Source organism: Eublepharis macularius, chromosome 16 (genome assembly GCF_028583425.1).
Source record: "Eublepharis macularius isolate TG4126 chromosome 16, MPM_Emac_v1.0, whole genome shotgun sequence".
Lineage (NCBI taxonomy): Eukaryota > Metazoa > Chordata > Lepidosauria > Squamata > Eublepharidae > Eublepharis > Eublepharis macularius.
The window spans coordinates 46,195,493-46,217,393 of record NC_072805.1 but is presented as its reverse complement, the minus strand read 5'-3'; the positions used below and the strand labels follow the sequence as shown (position 1 = coordinate 46,217,393).

At 43.1% G+C, this 21,901-nt stretch overlaps 1 protein-coding gene across 1 annotated transcript in view; it reads left to right on the top strand.

Moving 5' to 3' along the window:
* ZCCHC14 (zinc finger CCHC-type containing 14) overlaps positions 1-21,901 on the top strand; it is a 39,157-nt gene that overhangs the window by 9,785 nt on the left and 7,471 nt on the right. Inside the window, exons 3-8 of the mRNA XM_055000175.1 lie at positions 13,541-13,611; positions 16,450-16,521; positions 16,753-16,862; positions 19,567-19,661; positions 19,773-19,827; positions 20,559-20,841. Coding sequence (XP_054856150.1) covers positions 13,541-13,611; positions 16,450-16,521; positions 16,753-16,862; positions 19,567-19,661; positions 19,773-19,827; positions 20,559-20,841 — 686 coding nt within the window. The remainder of the gene's footprint in view (positions 1-13,540; positions 13,612-16,449; positions 16,522-16,752; positions 16,863-19,566; positions 19,662-19,772; positions 19,828-20,558; positions 20,842-21,901) is intronic.

Sequence of the window (21,901 nt, the reverse complement as noted above, 5' to 3'; positions counted from 1 at the left end):
GAAAATGTGACAGCTTCTAATCTCTTGAAATCATGGCAAAATTGATGTTTACAGTTTCTTTTGTGAGGTGGTATATGTGGCGTCCTCTCCGCCTCTTTAGTGGTTTTTACAATATATGGATTCTGCGAGTCTGACTCCTAGTAGACGAGTCTGCTGTTCTGAAGGAAGATGCTTTGCTTAGCAGAAGGGAGCTGTAGGGACTCCTTTCTGGTCTCGTGGAGTATGGAAATGTCTGTGTTTGCTATTCTAAAGCTGGTGTTGCGTTGTTAGCTGCTGAACTATGGCAGTGGAAAAAAAACAATGCAAAGCTAGTATGTAAGCAAGAAATAATGGCATATTTTATTTTCATAATGTATCTGTTGATAAGGATAGTTATTAATGTAGTTCTAAAAAATAAATGCAAAGTTATGATCTGCTTTAGACGTATGAGGTCGAGGAGCAAAAGAGGTTAAAAGCCAAATAGGTTCAGGAAGGGGGAGGCGGTGAATCTTTTACTGATTTAAAGGCTTTTGAGGTGAAACCTACCATCACGTGCAGTGGGATGAAGAAGGCAGCAAAATAACTTATTTAGTAGAACAGGAATGACTCAGCAGCAGCTGTAATTACCTTTATCCCCAACTGGGATCATCTCTTTTATGTTCTAGTTAGAACTTGAATGTGTGTATGGTGCTCTCAAGTCAGAGTTGACTTATGGAGACCCCTGGTGGGGTTTTCATGGCAAGAAACTATCAGAGGTAGTTTGCCACTGCCTGCCTCTGTTACCCTGGCCTTCATTGGAGGTCTCCCATCCAATTACTAACCAAGGCCGATCCTGCTTAGCTTCTGAGATCTGATGAGATCAGGCTCACCTCGGCTATCCAGATTTGGATAGAACTTGAATAAACACCATTATTTTCTCTAAACAAGCAATTCCCCCAACCAAAAGCAACCCAGACCAAGTAGAAAATGCAGAGCTGCTTTCCTTCCTTCCTTGTGTTACGCTCCTTAGAAAAGACCATTGATTTATTGCATTACCTCACTGTGAGTGGATCCATTTCATCAGTGTATCATGCCTGTGCTATTTTTAACAATAACTTGAAGGGACAGCACTGATGAAATTACATCATTTACATGCACAGCTGACATACAGTCATATAAATCAAAAAGATCATTTCAAGAGACTGCTCTGGCATTGTGCTCTTGGATGATTTGAGTTCGTCTGCTCCTTTATATGGCAGTGGCATAAGGTTGCCAATACCTGGGCAGCGTGAGGCAGATGTTCTTCGTGAGGAGCCATGTCTTTATAATGGGAACAGTCGTTACATTGGCTTAGCGCAGATATTCTGTGAAATGGGTATTGAATGGTCTGTGGCAGTTACATTAACTGGCATTCATCTTACTTTTGGCTTGAACCTGGTCTATAATTGTTTGCTATTTAAAGTTCTTGGGAAGAAGTAGTCTTGGCAAAGGAGTGATCAATGGGCTGGAATCTGGAGTGGTTTGGCATTCATTTGATTTCTGGAAGACAGGGGTTCGCTGCTTAGGACAAACTTTCAGAGTAGTTCTTACAACCAGTAAGTGACTGTCTTGAGGCAGTTGGGCAGGAAAGCTTTGTAAAGTGGAAAAAGATGGTTCATTCTTGCAGGATGTTGATGGGCCACAAATACTTACATGTGGGTGATCAGGCTAATACATTTAAAGGCAAGTAACTTTTATGGACTTGCTTGCAGTTCTGTGTGGTCCTTTTTCTTGGAAGCTTTTAAGATATTTTTGTTCCCTATTTCTTTGACTTTCCAGATGTATTGGCTGTTTGGACTGTAAATCCTGCCTTTTTTCCCTCACACTTTTTAGTTAAAGGAGAGCATGTGATGAAACGTTTTGCTAAGCAGCGAATTCATTTAGGCAGGTCTTCAGATAAGTTGAAAGGATACCTTTAAAAAATGTAAAAGAATCCTGAAAAGAAAAAAAAACACTTCGGATGACAGTCTGGTTAGGTTTTTTTAGAAATGAGGACCTTCCCTGTGTTTGCTGAAGTATTTTAAATTTTTCATCCGTCTCATCTCAAAGATTAAAACATGTAATATTTTAGCTGTAATTGGAATTTTCTGTAACATTTAATCATCATCTTCTGTACGAGTGCCAAGAGAAAGTCTTGCAGCGCTTCTCAGGTTTGCCAAAATTCATGATTTGATGAGCCTCCAGCACAATGGCACGCTATAGTCCTGGAACTTGCTGGGAGGGCTTGCTGGATACCCACGTGGAGTATTGCAGCACTTGTCATTTAAAGTAAAATTGGTTCCTTGTATTTGCATCCATATTCTTCCTCTTAATGAAGAACAGTGATGAATTCCAGGGTGTCCAGTAAATGCTTCCCATACACCAGTTATCATAACCTCCAGGCAGGGAAGTACACGCCCCTTCTCGTGATCTTAATGGGGCTCTTGCACCATCTTTTTTCTGAAGTTACAAGGCTGCAGCTTGACCCATAGGCAGTACTCAGCCTAGAGTTTTTTCAGAGTGCGGTCAGATCTCCTGTTACATCGTCAGATAGTTCTCCAAGGTATGCTGTCCTAGCAGCTGCTGGTACACATTGCAATCCCACTGACATGTTCCCATGTATGCTACCATGTGGTGTTAGATACAGACTTTACAACGTTCTGCTACTACTTGAGATCCTGCTGATGAATTTTGTGAAGATCCTGTGTGGATAAACCACACTCGCTCTTTCCCTCATGAATGAGTCCAGTCTGTTTCTAAAGCCAGCTGGTGTTTGTCCATGTTTCATAGCCCACATTTAGCTCGCCTAGCACGATTGGTTTGCAGCACAGCAGCCCTGACAGCTAGAGAGAGCCTGTATTTACATATGTGGGGTGGAAGAACAGGCCATTGGAAAAGTTGAGCCCCACCTCGTTATTTTGTTAGATATCTAACTTTCTGTGTGTGAGGCATTTCTTTTCCCCTTCGTAACTTCATAGAGCCAGTTTGGAATAGTGGTTAAGAGCGTGGGACTCTAATCTTGGAGAGCCGGGTTTGATTGCCCACTCCTCCTCTTGAAGCCAGCTGGGTGACCTTGGGTGAGTCACAGCTCTCTCAGAGCTCTCTCAGTCCCACCCACCTCACAGGGTGTTTTGTTGTGGGGATAATAATGACATACTTTGTAAACTGCTCTGAGTGGGCATTAAGTTGTCCTGAAGGGCGGTATATAAATCAAATATTATTATTATTATTATTAGTCATGCTCAGTGCTATCACCTCTGGCCTTCTCCTTTCCTGAACTAGGCATCTCCCGTCATTCTTGCATCCTTTTAATAGTTGCCCCCTTTGCGTACCATACTCACCTCTTATGACATCCTTCCTGAGATGCGTTGTCTAAAATTGTACACCACATCCTAAATATGGCCACACCAAATGACTGAATGTATGCAAACGACAGCAGATGGCTATAAACCACAAACAATCCACAGTTGTTATGATTTCTCTCTTCCTGCCCCCACCCCATACGGAACTTCCTTGCTGTACAGTTCATGTTGTACTTCTAGGCAAAAATGTCTTGGTAGGAAAAGTATGCAAAATATTATTTTCATGGTTAGCTGTAGTCTTACTGGTTACAGCTTACTATGTTGAAGGATCAGTTCCTAATCTATTTTTAATGTTCAGGTTGCGAATTGACATCTGAACTACTGTTTATAATAATAATAACATTCGATTTATATACCGCCCTTCAGGACAACTTAATGCCCACTCAGAGGGGTTTACAAAGTATGTTTGTTATCATTTCCCACAACAACAATCCCCCTGGGAGGTGGGTGGGGCTGAGAGAGCTCCAGAGAGCTGTGACTGACCCAAGGTCACCCAGCTGGCTTCATGTGGAGGAGTGGGAGGATCAAACCCACTGCTCTTAACCACTACACCAAACTGGCTCTTTTTCAGGATTTGTGTTTTGAGCAGTCATGAAACCTAAAAAAACAAAACAAAACCTCTTTAAACTTGTTAGAAGCGTCGTCGCTAAGTTGAAAGCACTTGCTTAGACCTCCTTCATCAACTTTGTTTGACCCCACAGCTTTCTGCATATATTTCATAGCTCTGGTGTGGTACATATGTAGCAAACTTTTAAATGAATAACATCTGTTGAACATAATGGTCAACATGTTGTTCTTCCAGACATTGTTAATGCCTAGAACTGACACACAGCACTGCATATTTTGTTCTCACATTAAAATCTGCTGTTAAAAAAGAGCTTTCTGTAAAATGAGCAGGCTGTTTTTTTTTGTTTGTTAACATAAGACACAGCACTATTATTCAGGAAATTTAGTAAGAAACTTCATATCTTTAGTATCTAACATCTAAACATGGTATGTTTTATTCAGCTGTTTTGGGCAAAAAGAATATTAATCTAATTTTTAGAGTTTCCTGTCCCAGAGATGAGTCATTCCTATTTTAAATGGTAGCGTCCCCCCCTCCCTCCCTTCAATATACTAATAAAGTTCTGGAATAGTTATTAACATGAGATTTGTGGCTAACTAAAGTGCTGACTACTCTACTCTTTGGTTATTGGATTCATACTTTTGTTTTTATTTTAACTTTTTTTAAGAATGAAAGGAAATGAAACCAAGCTTTTCTCTTAATCTATATCCTGTTTTTGGAAGCACATGAAAGTATTATTCACAGTCTGAAAATAAAATGATCCAAGTTGGGGAAACAATCAAGAAAATGAAGAATAGTAATACTGTGACTTGGAAGTAGGGAACACACCTAAAAATACTGAGCTTTACATATGCTTTCCCTCTGAGTGTTTCTGTCATTCTATAAAAAAGGCTCCAGTGGCACCTTTAAGACTAGCCAATTTTATTGTAGCATAAGCTTTTGAGAACCACAGCTCTCTTCGTCAGATGGACTCTTTACTATTTTGCCACTACAGACTGACATGGGTAACTCTGCTGGATCTATAAAAAAGGATAAAGCTGTAATGGAGCCAGAGGTGTCATTTTGGGAGAAGAGGAACATCTTTGCATCCAGCACAGTCTCCAAGTACCTGTTCAGTGGCAAGTCCTGGGAATGTCTTTCCCTGGCTTGCTTAACTTGTTTCTGCATCTGCAGTCATGCTTTTTAGAATCTGATTTTTCTTTTTATTGATCTATTTACTGTATATATAGTCTGCCTTTCTCACTGAGACTCAAAGTGGACTATACAAAGCAAGTCATTAATGTCCGTTCAAAGACATCTAATAAGTACAGTGTAAGCCAATACAATTGATATGAAGAGATGTCTAATGAGCAATGTAATATAAGTATGATTACTGAGAACAGAATGAACATAGCATAATAGGCATGATACAGAGTGTGATTATTTAGAAAGTGAGTATTGCAAAATACTAAGCCTTGCTATTGATTAGCAAGGTTTACAGATTTCTTTTCCTAAATCCGCTGCAGATGAACTGCTTTGCATTGCAGTCTATTTAGCAGTGTACGTGGTGTATTAAAAACTTGGCATTTTAACTGTACAACATATTTGTGAGAGTGCTACCCCTGCATAAGAGTAAGGAAATTTGTGTAAACTTTTTTTTGCATTCTGTTAAGAAGGCAGCAGTGGAGCAGCATCAGTTGTCAACTCTGTACATGCTCAGGGGTCATTAAGCTTAGACTGCCTTCCCCTAAGCATTAAACACCTGTCAACCATCCACATCAAAGATTTTGGGTCTAGCAGCCATTGCAGAAACTCAGCACCTCTTTCCACATGCAGGCTTGGTACCAGCACTAAAATGGAAGCAGGCAGGGTCATCTCTCTTCAATCCATTTATAAGAAGGAAGGGTAGAGTAGTACAGAGTGTCTAGCAATCTATGCAGTTGCCTGTGGGGAAATGTTGACAAAGGAAAATGGGATGGCTCTGGCATGGTGACTATTAAAAATTAAATCATTATGCCTGGATCTAGAGGCAGCTGACACCCCCCCGCGCCCCCCCCCCCCACGCTACTAACAGTCATCAGGGCCATTGGGAGGAGGGGGCAGGAAATATCCAGGGACCCTACCATAATTTCTGGATCCAGCTCCAGCTGAAAATTTTCTCCCTGAGAAATGTTTTGAATTCAGTTTTAACTGTCCATTGTACAAGATTTTGATTCTTGTGAGCTGCTTTGGGAAAGAACAGAATGCAGAAAGGGAACGCTGGAACAGTAAGAGCCAATGGCTTGCTTGCTGTTGCTGCACTTTTTTATGAACTGAAGTTGAGATGGGGGGCGGGGGGGAGGTTACCTCTCATCTTAAATTACTTGTGTGTATGAAAAAGTGGACTTGCATTCTTGCAGGAGTTGGTTCCTCAGTAAACATTTGCTTGAGAGTAGTAGCAGTGTTTGCCCATGAACAGCTGTCCAGGACTTTTTCTTCTTGAGCCAGGAGTAACTTTGAAAAACCCTCTCCAGTAACTTAGCTTAACAGTAATCTTCCTCTTTCTGTCCCGATGTGATTTACTATAACCCACCAAGTTTCTAGGTGCCAAGGAGTAAAGCTTTCTGCTTCCTTCTCTCCTCCCTCTGCACAATAGACAAATACTGACAAAATATTACCAATATACAGGACAATTACCATTCCTCACCCGAAATGCAATTAATTTAATTCATTGGCTTCTGAAACGCAAGCAGTCATTGTGGCAGTTTTCTGAGATGCATAGTGCGTCCTTGAGAAGCGTGTAAATGATGGAGGAAGTGAGGGTAGCCTTATAATGAGAAGCCAATCAGAACAACTGGTTGTTTTTCCAGAGAGCTGTGCAGTGTTGCCTCTATTTCTACTTCTTTCCTTAAGTAAATCTTAAAGAAGTGTCCAGAGAAAGATACCCTTGACCACTGGAACACTAAGCAAAGAAGGTGAAGGATTCTGTTTCTGATAAATCGGGCATTTTGGCTTGAGTGGTTCCTTTATATGGTTTAGAAAATGTATCTTCTCCAGTATTCATGTAAGGAGAAGGAAAAACTTGTCAAAAACGCTCCTTACTTTTCCCAAAGAGAGTCTAATTATAAACCTCTTTTCTCGTTCGGTTCTGCAACATCTCCAAGGAGACAGAATTGCTTCTGTTTTTCACAGTGTGCAGGACTGTTCATGGAGTAAGTTAATGTGTGTCAGAAGAATCTTGTGTCGCTCACATGCTGAGCATTAACCGGAGTAAAGTTTAAGTCTAAAGGTTTCTGTGTTGTCCTCTTAATATTTAATGATTTAGAACATAGATGGTCATATGATAGAAAGTTCAGTTGAGTATTTATAAATGGGGTGAGGGTGTTGTCTGGGGACTTTCTTTTAACATGGAGTCAATCAATCAATCAATACTTCATTGCTTCAGCACAGCCATAGCAAATAACAAGAAAAGTACAATATTACTAATACAAATGACTACATCATAAAATTTAAACCGAAATTGACAAAACTCCATCAAGATCTTAAAATCCATAAAATCCATAACAGCATGTAGTATAATACTACTAAAGGGAACTTATTAATACCTTCAAGTAAATTAAAACTTACTTCCATAGTCTTAACTGTATTTTGTTTACCGATGTTACAAACTTTGCCACTTGCATTGTAATCCGTTTATCCTTATCTGCCAGCAGCACCACCAATTTATCTTGCAGGAGTGTTCTCTGAGCCACAGTGAATGTTTCAGTAGTTCCAGCTATATCTCTATCTGATTAAGGGAGCTTTGATTCTCAGCTCATACCTTGGAAAGGTACTATTGGGCCCAGGTCTTGCTTTACATCTCTAAGCCTACAGTAGTATTTGCTGTAGACCATGTATATTTTGTTTGAAACATTTACTTTCCTTAAAATATTGCTTGGGATGGTTCACAAGAAAAATACAAATAACAGTACTCAATAACAAATTCACACAGACTGAACTCGGAGGTGAAAACTTCTTTCTGTTCTGGGAGACATGTAGAATAGTGTTTAGTTGACACAGAAAGGCCTGTAGTGAGGAGGTTGAATGGAAGGGAGCTCCAGAGTTTAGAGATTGCTTCTGAGGAGGCCTTCGTGCAGCCGAATGTAACTCTAGAGCATCGGCACATGTACATGAGTGGAGGCAGTCCTTGGGGTACTTTGGACCCAGACTGTTTAGGTGAAAACCAGCACTTTGTCGCTTTAAGCAAGTGGAGTCGGTGCAGAATTGGTGCCCCAGTCCCTCACAGATCTGCCTGAGTGTGCACTGAGGGCACAGGACCTGAAGTTTGAGACTGATTCAGTGACCTTCCATATTAGGCAGTCCAAGACGGATCAGTGGCAGCGGGGGCACAGTGGTTCAGGTGGGCCCTTGCAATGAGTCCAAGCGGTGCTCTGTCTAGGCCCTAGGCCTATATCTGAAAGCCCCGGTTAACACTCTGGTTGATGCTTTCTGTGCCAGCTGAAGTTTCTGGGCAGCCTTCAAAGGCAGCCTCATGTAGAACATGCAACATTGTTCCAAATGGGATGTTGCGGGCATGTATGGGTGTAACTAGGTCTGTCGACTCAAGAAAGGGTGGCCTCTGGTAAACTAGCCCAAGCAGGTCAAAAGCACTCCTTGCCACTTCCCGCCACTGGTCTGTGGATGGACACAGAAAAGTCTAGCAGTTCACTGTAAGCCTCTCCCAACAGCAGACGAGGAAGAGTTCATATTCGGCCAATTTTCCCTCCCCCTCAATTTGTCTTTTCTGTTAATATTCAGCTACTTTCAACATTTAATGCCTCTAGGGCAGTAGGCACATTCGGTCCTTTTTGAGCCTGCTTTGAGGGCTTTCCCTTTTACGAGTTCATCTGCATACCTTGGAGGCCCTCTCATTATGTAAAAAACCGTCCTTTAGTTGTGGGTGATCCCATTTTGCTGCTCCATTGACAGTCACAAGAACATTTGTTCGCTAAGGGAAGCAATGCATTTTTGGCCCTTTCTTGTCTACAGGTAGCTGTGTACAAGCCTTGAGCTGCTGAATTAGTCCTCCACTGTTTCTTGGTGAGGCCAGTTCCTTTAACTCCTGAGTATGGGGCTGCCTGCTGCTTTTGTTTCTCTCCTGTGCTGGTGTCCTGATGGTGAAGCATTATTCTGAGTGGCAGGATTTGAGTCCAGTGGCACCTTAGAGACCAACAAGATTTTCAGGGTAGGAGCTTCCAAAAACCAGAGCCCCTGATCAGAGTCAGGGAGCTCTGACTCTCGAAAGCTCATACCCTGAAAGTCTTGTTGGTCTCTGTGGTGCCGCTGGACTCAAATCCTGCTATCCTACTGCAGACCAACACAGCTCCCCCACCTAAATTATCCTGAGTGGTCCATCATGACAATGTGGGCTAATGTGCAGTCAGTAACACGGGTTTTCCGGGAAAATTAATTCGAAAAACTTTCTGATTAAAATTAAGATTGTCAGCAGAATTTAATAATGTTAGCCAAAGAAGGCAGCTAGACCATGTTCAAGCACTGGGGCTTGTCTGTGCTTCGTGTTCCAGGTTTAGCCCATCTAACATGATGGATTTGCAGCACAACAGCCAGACTGTATTTACATATGTGGGCAGAAACTTTTCCATGGGAAAATATAGCATTAGAAAAATTTTAGTTTGGGGAAAATTTCCACCCCGTGTCACTTGTTCCCTTAAAGGCTATTTGTGGTAGCTCCAGATCCCCTAAACTTAAATGCCTGTTTTGCAGGTGAAGGACCACTTGGTTGCATACAAAAAAGGGTTTCATTAAGCTTCTATTGTAGAATGGGTTCCTAGAGGAGAGTCTCTTTTCTTCCAGTGGAGGAAGAGCTGTACGGCAGGGTTGTTTTCCAGGGATTTTAAACAGGGTTGTTTACGATACTCTTGGAAGTTCAGGGATTCTGGGTTTTATTCTGAGATGTTTTACAGTATTTTTATGGAATTGTTTATAGGCTATAAGCCTTTTTATAGAGAAAGATGGGATAAAATATGTTGAATAAAATTAACTGCGGTGTTTCTCTGCAGATGACCATGCCCACTTTATATGTTCCAAAAAGAAATTGCCATGCATTCAGGCATGGGCGAATCCTTACAGGGTTCGCCTCTGTTTAGGTTTTAGAGGAAGCTGAATGTCTGTGGTAACATGAAAAATATTTGACAGCACTAGACATTACTGTATGCAAGTTCTCATTTTACTGTCCTAATCTTGCCTGCTTGGCAGGCCTTGACACTGCTTTAGTGACAGCTGTGTGTGTTTGGCCAGTCTTTGAATACGGATAAGAGCAGCAAAAAGGGAATTTCCTATATCTGGGACTTACATACAACATGTTTTTTTTTAAAAAAGTGTATTTAACTTATTCAAGAGGTAGCTTCATTGTACAAACACGGGTATTTTTAAATTTTGTTTTAAATTTTTAAATTCAGTTTTGCTTGGGAGCATGTTACCAGCATGTTAAGAACTCTTGTATTTTAGGAAGGTGCCATTTTGTGGTGCTTTCTTTTCAAAGCTGAGTGTTTTACGTATGTTCAGAGCCTTTAGAATAGATTGTAGGTTTTGGTTGTCTGTTACCCTGCTCGCTGTCCCCTCCTGATGATCATTTCCGTATGCCTCAGTTGTAAAGGGGATTACCCATGAGTAAGAGCTGGTTAGAACAGGGCTTTGGCAGGCTGTGTAGTTCTTTGAACGTTCCTGCAAAGGGGAACAATCCATTGTGAGTGATGTTTCCTTTTTGGAAAGTCTGCTTGGAACGTTTCTGGGCTCCGTTTCAGTGCCAGTGCTGTGCGTCTTCCAAGCCCTTAAAGCTCTGCCATCTTCGCTGTAAGGTGCTCACGGTTCTAGTGCTATACCAGCTGACAACTGATATTTTAAAAATATCTTTACATCATTAATTAACCATGATTAAGAAAAGCTTTCTGATCCAAAATGAGGAATTCCGCCAAGATTTTCATTTTTGTTACCTTCGTGGAGTTCAGTTCTGGTGTAATTCTGCATGAGTAGCATAGACCAATTCTTTGTGGTTATGATTTAAGTCCAACCATTTGGTAAGTCGTTCAAGAGCCTGTTTTGATCGTCTGCTTGGTCGTGCTTCCATTCCCATTGCTGCAAGTAAAGAGTCTTCTAAGCCTTCATTTCTGGAAAAGAACGCTGAGTGTGAGTTTGGGCTGAGGTGTGAGTGTGGGGAGGGGGGGGACTCTTTGGCTTAGAAGTCATTCACAGAGTTCTGAAAGAAAAGCCCCGCCATCTCAAGTTTGACTGACAAACACCTTTGACTTTAATAGTGGGGAAAGATGCCTGAATTCATCACACATGGTAGTAGGAAAGGGTGATAGCCACTGTTTAGGATAATGTACATAGAAATGTCCCTTTTTAAGTTTTGACTGTCCTCATCTACCTTGGCTTTTTCAAAATGTCCAAGACTGTTTAGTTTCTATTCTGCATCTAAATGGCAGTGGATGAGTTCAAATCTGCTTTGTAATAACCTAATTACTTAGAGGAAAAGGCAAGAAATCCCCAAAGAGGTCCATTAGGAAACAGAGAACCAGGAAGCGCCTCTTCCCAGTATCAGCTGAAATTAGAGACGCTGCGGTGGTTCAATCATACGCAGAGTCTGGTCACTTAAGGCTCCTGAAGGCCATAGCTGGGTGGCAAAGATGTTTTAAAACAATAGAAATCTTGGTTTTTCTTCTCTCCCTGTGAAACTCTGTTCCTTGTGGTTATGGAAGGAAATGATCCCCAAAATACAATTGCATGGAATGTCCAAAAATATTTGCGCCTGATCTGCAGTTGTGCTGCGGAGCTGGTAGTGGTGATTCTGCGGTTGCAAGCATGTTGTGCTGCAAGCTTAGACTGGTCCAGTAAAAAGAACAGAAAGCCATGGGGGAGAGAGAGCTTCGTTCTACAAAATGCAGGTGCTTAGAAAACCCAGAGGCTGAAAGCAGCAGTGGGGAGAATTGTCTGCTTTAGTCATAACTGAGCTGGAGAGGCATGGATGCCAATCCCCGCTCAGCCATAAAGCTCACGGGATGGTTTGAGCCACTCACTATCTCTGTCTGACTTGTGGGAGTGCATGGGGCTCTTTGCCAAGACCCTTTGTTGTAGGAGCAGGACCACGATGGAGGAAGATGAAGGGGTGGGCCAAGCAGATAGGAGGCTGCCTTCATCACCTGCCCCCTGGTCAGATGGGCCACAGCACAGGTGCTACAGTAGCCTGAAAGTGCTTCCTGAGCCGGTAGTGAAGCTGCCTCATTTGTTGAAGGCTTGTGAGAATCTCGTGAGAGCCAGGACGCTGATGTGGCTGGGGAGCTTCATGTCAAGAGGGGGGAAGAAGCTTTTTAATTCCCCTTGGTCAGAAAGAGCAAGCCAGGAGCCTGTGGCTTTCTTCCCACTTATCCAACACTCTTCCTTGTACCACCCTATAAGGTTGTCATCAGGCTAGCATGGAAATGAACCCTGCTTATGTTGTTCTGAGATTCTTGGAGGAGGACAGGGATACACACGTAGCTGCAGTAAAAACAAAGAATAGCTATTTGTGTGTGTTTCTCTTTCCTTTGCCGTGAACGAAGGGCGATGGCTCAGGGGAAGAGGAAGTTGCAGTTTCAATCCTTGGTGTTTCCACTTTGAAGGCTCAGGTAGTAGGTGATGTCAGTCTGAGACTCTGCAGAGCCACGGCCAGGCATAAGAGACAACCCTGTCCTTGATAGGCCAGGGGTCTGACTCCGCTTAAGGCATCTTCATGTGTGGAGGAAGAGCAGCGGAGAGGATCCAGTAGCCTAGTGGCACACCTCCAGAGCAGGCTTTTTATTTGCTGGCAGTCGAGGGATCTCAGGCAGACAGTTCTCTGGCTGAAACCCTGGAGAGCCATTGCCACGCAGAGTAGGCAGCATTGAGTTGTGTGGTCTGATGTTCAGGGCAACTTCATGTGTTCCCCAAGCTGACGGCCCTATTTAAAAAGCATAGAACTCATAGAACAAAGCTGTAGAGTCATTTCCCTCCCTACCCAATTGTCGCTCATTTCTTGCCAAACCCTCTTCTCCATCTTAAATATGCTGGTGGGCTGGATCCGGCCAGCTTCTTCACCCAATTTCGCCAGTTCCCTCCTTACAATAGCCCACATGCCACTGACATTTGTCCGCGTAGATCCTGTGATCACCAGCATAGCCTTTTGGAATAGTCAAAGGGTTAGGGGGGAAACTGGTCGAAACCAACCCACTGCAATGGTAAGTCCTCTTGGCAAGGGTAATAATGCCACTGTGTTGTGTCCAGGAGTGAGACCACTGGTTCTTCACAACATGACACACAAATTCATGAAGCGTTCCATATTTTTTTTCAGCTTTGGGGTCCAGATAATTTGAAGTCTGAAAGGAAACAAGTAGCCCTATGATCAAGGAGGTAGTGGATTTTATGGTACGCCGGTATGACGTTTGCCTCCTAGTTAGTGGCTCCCAAGCCTTAGTCAGCTGCAATTTGGGCTTGCTTGATTTGACACCACCCCACACACACCAGATCACACACAACGTAGAGTTGCAGGGCTTCTGCTGTAATTGCTGCTTCATCTCAGGGACAGAGAGAAGAGAATAGTGCTGTGCTATTGATCCACTGTCCGCTTGTGAACGTGTAACCCATCTTATTCTTTCATTTCTCACAGTGAGTGTTGAAAAAGTGGAACTAAAGGGATTGTTGCACAAGAATGATAGGAACGTGGAATATTCCTTTGAGGTAAGTTGCAAGGATTTGCTATATGTTTATGAGTCAGGAATTCTTTTCAACCTGTTAATTTTGATTACAACAAAATAAGATGCCTGAGATATTTATATCATAAAGTACTTTGTCATAATACGTGGGAAATCCTCACATGATTCCCCCCCCCCCAGCAAGTTAGAATTCCTGTTTCAGTCTCATTCCCTGCTCAGCAGAGCCTTGGAGCCTTTGTAGAAAGTTGTTCTTAGATTGTTGATGCTGTTTACTGTCCTGCCACTGATATACTTGTGAGTACTGATGTGATTTATATCCACAAAGCATTGAAGGAGTGACATATCCACCCCCTTGCTTGCATGTCCAAGAGAGCGGTTAAAGTGTGTTAAGAGATTTTGTATCCCTTCCTTCAAATTTTTTTGAGCACCTTTGGAGTACAGTGGTAGACGTAGCCTCAGGAAGTGCAGTTGTGTTGAGCTCTAATAGTAACTATTCACTATTTCCGATAGAAGCTCTGCTTAAGAGGATGCCTTTTAAAATAACGTATTATTTTAAAATATTTTCTTACTTACACACAGCTTATCTTCTATCACGCAGTGAAGATCCTTGTGCAGTGGTGGCAGCTGCTACCAAAGAAATGTTTTTTGAATCTGCACAGCCAGTCAGAAGCCCTGCTGGGCAAAGGCCCCAACTGTCCCTCCATCCACTTTCTAAAAATACATGGCAGGCACCTGGAAGGTGTCGGTGGGCATTATGGCTCCCCGTAGGGACACCTGCTTTATGCCTTTGGGGACAAAGAGAAGGTAACTGTTTCCCACGGTTCTAGGACAAAGTATGTCTCCTTATTGGGGATGGGATGTGTAGCACAAAGGAAGGGAAAATGGGATACAGTTGTGGAGGTATTAAATGACTTGCCCTTTAGATATTCTTTAAAATAAATCAAATATACTTTATTTTCAGTATATGCCATAGCTGCAAATCTTTCCGCTTTCTAGTGCTTCTCGGACGGAGTAAGGGAAGGATGCAGTTCCATGACCTTGGACTGTCTGGTATAGAAGCAGCCTCTGCCCATCAATATGTATTCTCCTGCCATTCCCTTGGCTTAGTACATACACTTTTGCAGCATTGTCATATGCATGAACATCTGTCCCTGGCAGAATACCACGTGAATGACACGTGGGGCTTACGTTATCGTGACAATGGGAACAGCAGCCACAAGTATTCTGTGGAAAACGTATGGTGATCATAATCAATACACCTGTGGATCTGGATGTGTATCCCCGTAGCGGGCACTGAGTTGGTTCCTTGGTGTGTGATTTCCAGTGCCTGGAAGTGCAAGAACCACCACACTGTAGTTCCTGAGGATCTGGAGGTACAATTCTGCAAGTCACGTTTGTTCCTCCCCAGTGCATCACTTGATCAAATGATCAAAGTCGGGAGCAGAGCGTCTGCTTTGTGTCTTGGTTTTAGAGTAACAAGAACGGGGAAGAGGAAATTCCTCAATTATGTAACGTATTTTGAAACTCACTCCTCTCACCAATACTTTTGGCAGCATCCCCGGAGCTGGAAAAACGTGTGTGTTTGGTTGACTCTGATACTAGTGTCATGTGGCAAGATTGGGTCCCCTCCCTCTTTTTAATTAAGCATAAATGTAGTCTTTCCCTTTAAATCCCCACTACAAAAAATAGTAGGGTTGGGTCTGGGAAGGAAAATCCATTCCACTGGACCTCCTGAAATCTTGCTCCTGCTCATCAGGGGACTGTTGTGAATAGTGCAGGATGAAGTGACGCTCTGCAACTGAAGAGAGGAATCAACAAAAATGCACCTCCACCCCCGATCGGAGAAGTGGCATTATGCTGCCGTGGAATAGCATCTTTGGATCCGGCCCATAATGTTCAAGTGCTGGACAGTCTTTTCTCTTGCGTATTGTGTTGTCTTGGGATTCTTTTACGTATCAGTCAACCACCATCTGGTGAAAAAAGCACTTAATAACTTATTGAAAGTGCTGAAAAAGGAATGCAGATGCTCTTGGCTTAGTTAAATCTGTTTTGGCTCAGATCCACGAGTCCATTGCCTGTGTGTCCTTATAGGCCAACTGATTGGTTTTGCAGGGTCCGCATTGTGTTGTGGGTGCATGCAGCCTTTAATGAATTGTGTCTCATTTCTCAGATAGTTTGTTTGGTGATCCTTTAATGTGTAAGACATGAGGAAACTAAAAACTACAGCCACCATTTAAATACTTAATGGTTGTAAATATAGGAATTGCCTGCAGAATTTCTGGGTTTTTTTCCTCTTTCTCCCTCCAGCTCTCCCGTTGCATTGCATAAAGTTTGTGATGAGTGCTTGAAATGCACTGTGGTTTGTGATCCCTATTTCTTCTAAAATTCAACCAAGGATTTGTTTCACGTGGCAGTAAGGGAGGAAAAAAGTTATTCCTGTTGTTGCGCTGCAATATAAGTGCAGCATTGCAGAGTAACATTGTCCTTAAAGATACAAAGCTGCCTTTATACCGAGTCAGATTATTGGTCCATCTGACCGGCAGCAGAACTCTCTTGAGTCCCGCAGAGAAGGCTCTTTCCCTGCATGCATCCGGTTCCAGAGACCTTTAGCAGAAGATGCCACTGACTGAATGGGAACCTTTGGCACACAACGCACGAGCTCTGCTGCTGCGCCATAGCCCTTCCCTGAGACTGCCCTTGGGAGAAGGCTGAGAACAGTGTGCTTTGGAATGAACCACAGCAAATATGGCCTCAAATACTTTTTCTCACATAGTTAGTGAAAGGACATCACTGAATATCCATATTAGCAAAACCAGATGTTCATGATGCAATTTATTAAAATAGCTCTTATTATTTCCTTAAGGTCTTCTGGTCTGATTCTTCGGGGACATTGGTAACCAAGTCTTCTGCAGAAGTGACTGAATTTGTTTCAAAGGTAAAATGATGAGATGATGTTCATTGTGTGTGATTTTTGTGTAAATGATATTTCAAAAGCACTCCGTGGTCCAATAGGGAGTAGATGGAATTCATGCGTACAGTGTACAACTGCAAGATCCTTCTTCTAGATAAATGGGGTACTCATAGTAAGTATATTGTTGACTCTTCTTTCTCTTTGCCCTTTTCAGTCTTTGCATTTCGATGTCAGCTCTGATTTCTTTTCTCTTAGTTATGTCAGCTGTACCCAGAAGAAAATTTGGAGAAATTCATTCCTTGCCTTGCTGGTCCTGATTCATTTTACTTGGAAAGAAACCACATGGACCTAGAATCGGACCTGAGGTACGCATTAAAAGCTTTTAAAAACTGATTCTCCCTCTTCCTCCAAAAATAGTGGAGCAGGAAATAGGAAATGGAGTGTTTTGGCCATGGACTCGCTTTTTCATGCAGTTGCCTTTGTGTATAAGTCTCTAAATGAACTAGTAGCATAATCAATTAATTTTTAAAAATTAATATTTTCATTCTTTAATTTAGTATTGTCCTTGATTTGTTACTCACCAGAGACCATGATTTTATTTTATTTTTGGCCTCTGGGAATAACATACGTAGCATTTTCTGGACTCATCCCCAGTGCCGCCACCACTAGCAGTGACTGTCCTTGTCTTGCTGTTGCACACCACCAAGTAATCCTAATAGTTGTTCCTCTCTGTTGTTCTGGGATCCCTTTTGGCTCTTCGCACAGTGCTTGATGGTGGCTGGCTCTCTGCAAGCCGTAGTAGCCCAAGTGACAATGTGGTGGGTTTCCTATCAAGAAGCATTGAGTGTGGGAACATGGAATTACACTGTAACCCCAGAAAAATCGGTCATCGCTTATATTGTGGCAGCCAAAGGACGGGGCTGTGCCTTTGTAGACCCTTCCCTTGCCAGACATGAACATCGTTTGGTGCTCAAGAACTGACAGCTCTGGCCTAGTAAATCAGTTCTTCTAGCATGCGTTAGGCAGTGCTCTCGTGAGAAGACCCTCATCCAAGTTTTTCTTCAGCTTTTACTAGAATTGGCAGAACTTGCATAATTGGTTCCCAATGGCTGAAGTGGTAAGTAGGTGCTTTTGGTTACCAAACTAAATAATAGATTAGTGCTTAGGTAATTTCTCCTAAGCGTTGAAATTCCTGTTGACAGGAATAAGGTAATGGAAGAAATCAGTAGGCTCCTTCCCTTTCACCGACTTACTCTCAGTTGAAAAGGAAGAGAAGTTTTTAGGATTGCGGGACCAGTTTTAATGGATCCGTTTTTGGCTGGATCTTTGCTGGATCTGTGCAGCATCTGCTGTTTCATGACAGAAGCAGAATACAGACTCCTTAAAAGACTGGATTCGGCACACACTTCGAGACTCCAACTGCTGTAGCATCTCTGCATTTTTCATATTCATAGAGAATCCCAGGACCGAGTCCTTGCTCTGCCATGGAAGCTCTCTAGGTGACATTAAGCCAGCTCCACCCTCTCATCCTAACCTACCTCACAGGTTTGTTGTGCAGATAAAATGGAGGGGAGGAGAACAACGTAAGCCACTTTGGGCCCCATGGTGGAGAAAGGCAGGGAATCAATAGAATAAATAAACATCTATGATTTTAATATGGCCCCGATCACTGTAAAATAATGCCATCGCCGTGGGACCTTTTGAAATTGTAATTGGACCCAAAGTCCTGGCACAGCACATACAGAGAGTCATGCCAGGTGTCATGATGTGATCCAGATGGTTAAGATGTTTCTTAGTATTTCCCACCACCAAAGTCCAAGATGATCTTTAGAATTTGGGTCTTGTGCCACCTGGTAAATCAACAAAATTGTGTCTTAAATTTCAGAGATGAATGCAGTTGAAATATATTAGTTCTTGCGTTTTCTCCTTGCAGCCTCCTGTGGCTTCTGGGCAGGGCTTAAAACATGGTGGATTGCAGTCAAACAAGGCTTTGGAGAAACACTGGCAATATGCATTATAATATATGATTGGCAGCATAAGCTTATATGCATCTGACTTTTTAAGGCAGGGGCCATATTGAGTAAAGGAAACCTCCATATTCATAAGCAGCAAGCCTCCAATCCAGGGCTAAGAGGCAGCATCCAGGGGGAGGGCCTTGGCCTTTACGCTCTGTTCATTGGCCCTCCCTCTAGTGTCGCTGGTTGGGTGCTCTGTGAAACAGTGTGCCGGGCTAGATGGGGCACAGGTCTGATCCAGCAGGGCTGTTAGGTTCGTGTGTATTTACAAGAGAAGGTGCAGTAGCAGAGAAGTGAAACGTCATTTGGAACCCTCGCTTCACACATCTAAACCCCCATGATTCGAGTCCAGGGGCACCTCAGAGACCAACAAGATGTTCAGAGTGTAAGCTCTTGAGCGTCGGAGCTCCCTCCTTCAGTAACAGGGAGGAGCTTTGACTCTCAAAAGCTTACACTCTGAAAATTTTCTGAAAATCTTGCTGCTCTACTGCAGACCGACACGACTTACCACCAAAACTCTCCTTGAAAGCCCTCGTTTTAAAAATAAGATATGCTAGAAAGTGCTCCAATTTCTCCTTACAACAACTGTAACTGTTTATAATTCTGGTGTGGCTTTCCAGGCTTACCCTTCTTGCCTTGGAATAGAGACAGTATCTGTGAATTTAGAGCTCAGTTAGCAGCCAGTTTGAGAGTCCACACAAACTGCAGGCCTGGTCCGCCTCACTTTTTCCTTGCACTGTTGATAATGATAGGCAGAGCCACTTTCCATTGCAGACATCAGGAAATAGGCGCATCCAGCACATGAGACAGTGCTGGATTTGGGGCATATGTGTTGGGTTTAAAAAAAAATTACAATCGCTCTTGTGCATTACAAGGCAGCAATGGTGTGTGGGCGTGCACATGCTGTTCCCATAATGAACGTGTCAAGCAGTTCTTTGTTCACCTCTCAGTCTGCTGAAATTTCTGTTCTGGCCTTTTTGAGCTAAAAGACCCTGCTTTGATCGTTGTGGTCCAAACGCAAAGAAAATATTACATAGCTGAAATCATTTTTCAGGTATCTGGCATCATTACCTTCCCATGTCTGGAAAAATGATCATGTCAAGAAATTTTTCAGCTCTTCATCTCACACCCAGCAGCTTCAGAGTTCAAGTGAGTGTAAAGATGACTTCTTTCTCCCCACCCATCAAAAGAACAATCCACACACGAGTCAGCTTTGGCCCAGCCAGTGCCTGTTCAAATCCCTGATCTCCTCCTTTGTAGGTCCTGGCAGCACTTCCCTTTATAAAGCAAGTGCGACGTTGGGTGCTTCTGGAAGGTAAGCAATGTTTGGTGCATGGTTGTGATGTAGAGAAAACTACAGAAGATTGTTCATGTGGAGTGTTTCTTATTCACTGTGAAGCTGAAGGCACTCTCGATACCCAACAGGCAGATTCTCTGTTAGTTCTTGCCCTTGCTGACATTATATTGAGCGAGATTAGGTGACCCAATAAGTAAACTTAAAGGCTTGGTCGCAGTGGGTTTTTTCCCCTTCGTTAGGGGGCTTTAGGATCAATTTCTGTGAAAGGAATTCAAGTGGTAAGTGGTAAATTGGCATTGAAAATTCACATGGGTTTACTGATTATATGTGACATTTTCCATGTATGTTGCTCTATATAAATTTATCAACTGCTCTGCTTTGGAGGTGGGGAGCTAAAACCAGGCCTTGCATTTCTGAAGATGAGTGTCAGTTTGGAAGCACTGCAGGTGTGTGGTTATTCCCTGTAGCAACATCATTCTCTTACCATTCCCTTTTCCCGCATCTGTTTGTTGGCCAGGCAAATAAATCTTGAAATTAGCAGTTAGGGCAAGTGTCAGCTCCATGCCTGCCGTCTCTTTGAACCTTCACAGTTACGTTGGTGCTTCAGAACGATGGAGCCCTGGATCCAGGAGAACTTGTGGGGGTGAAACGATTCTCTTTTCTTGGGGGAGCAAATATTGATAAGGGCTTTGGATTCTCTTTGTTTTGGTGCATGATAACAAGGACCCTTCCTCTTTCTCTCTTTGCAGACCTGTATGTGGCGTGGCTGGTATCCAGTCTTCGCCCAACAACCTCCAGCATCATGTCCAGCATTCGAATGCTGCCCCAGTGGCACTCCCCCACTGCTCGCATTCAGCTGGGACGGGGTCCTCCCTCACCTGCCGCTCCCAGCTGGAGAGCTCTTCGGCGATGTTAGTGGCTCCCAGTCCCCAGATGCCCCAGGCCCAGGAGAAGAACGGGATCTTGGAGTGGTTGCGGAAGCTGCGCTTGCACAAATACTACCCAGTTTTCAAACAGCTCACAATGGAGAAGGTAGAGTGGTGGCCTTGCTAGGAAAGGGAATGTGTTTTCTTTGCCTTGTGGGGTGCAGAGAGAGTGCAAACGACAGGAAAGACTTGTGTGTCTCTGAGCAGATGTGCTGATGTGGTCTTTCACCTAGTTTGGATTAATCCATTGTGCGCAGTGATACGTTAAGTTACCACATTCTGTATCCTTCAAACTGTTTAGAGGTCTCTTGTCTTTTGCTTAATGGCTCGTTTAGAAGATGCCAGTTGGTGCATTTTGTCACCTGCTCACTGCTGGCATTTCCCTTCCTTGCAGGTTTCTCTCATTTAGAAAACGTAACTTTCCAAGACTGCAGCAGTTTTACAAGCTGCTGAATCCCAGACTTGTGAGGGAACATAAACACTGGACCCTGAAAAGCTGTGTCTGTTGCATGATCTGGAAAAACGGGCACACGCGTTTTAATCAAGCGGCGGTCCTGCTCCAGTGGTTTTACTCACAGCTGGTCTCCAGTGTGTTGCAAAGCTACTTGCCACTTCAGTCTGTGCTCTTAAAAAAAACAACCTGGGGTGCCCTCTGCTGGATTCTTTTCTGTAAAACCGTTATCCCCCAAGCCGTGACAAACAGAATAAAGAAAAAGTTTAGGTTTATCCTCTTGATATTTTTCTTTAACAAGCGGTAACATTAAGCAGCTAGCATTAAGAAGCAGGAAAATTTATATACTCAGTTTTTACCCACAGCATATTAGTGTGCAGTTTGGTATGTAGTGATGAATTAATCCGTTGCAGAGAACCAAGAAATTTGACAGTGAGGTGGACTCAGCTGTGGGCGAGTTGTTGTGGCAGGATTAATGTAGGAAGGATCCAAGGCATACTTCTGTAGTAGCTGTGCTACAAACAGAATTTTAAATACCCAGCTGTGTCTGGCAAACACACATTTCTTCCTTTGCTCGGCTGATGCAGTTAACACTGCTTCTCCAGCCTGATGCATTGTATTCTGTGACAGTCCCCTGAAGCCAGGGAACGCTGGCCTGCAGCTGAGCATGCTCAAGTCCCGTTGTGTTCCTCGCCTGTACTGGCGACTGTTTAGC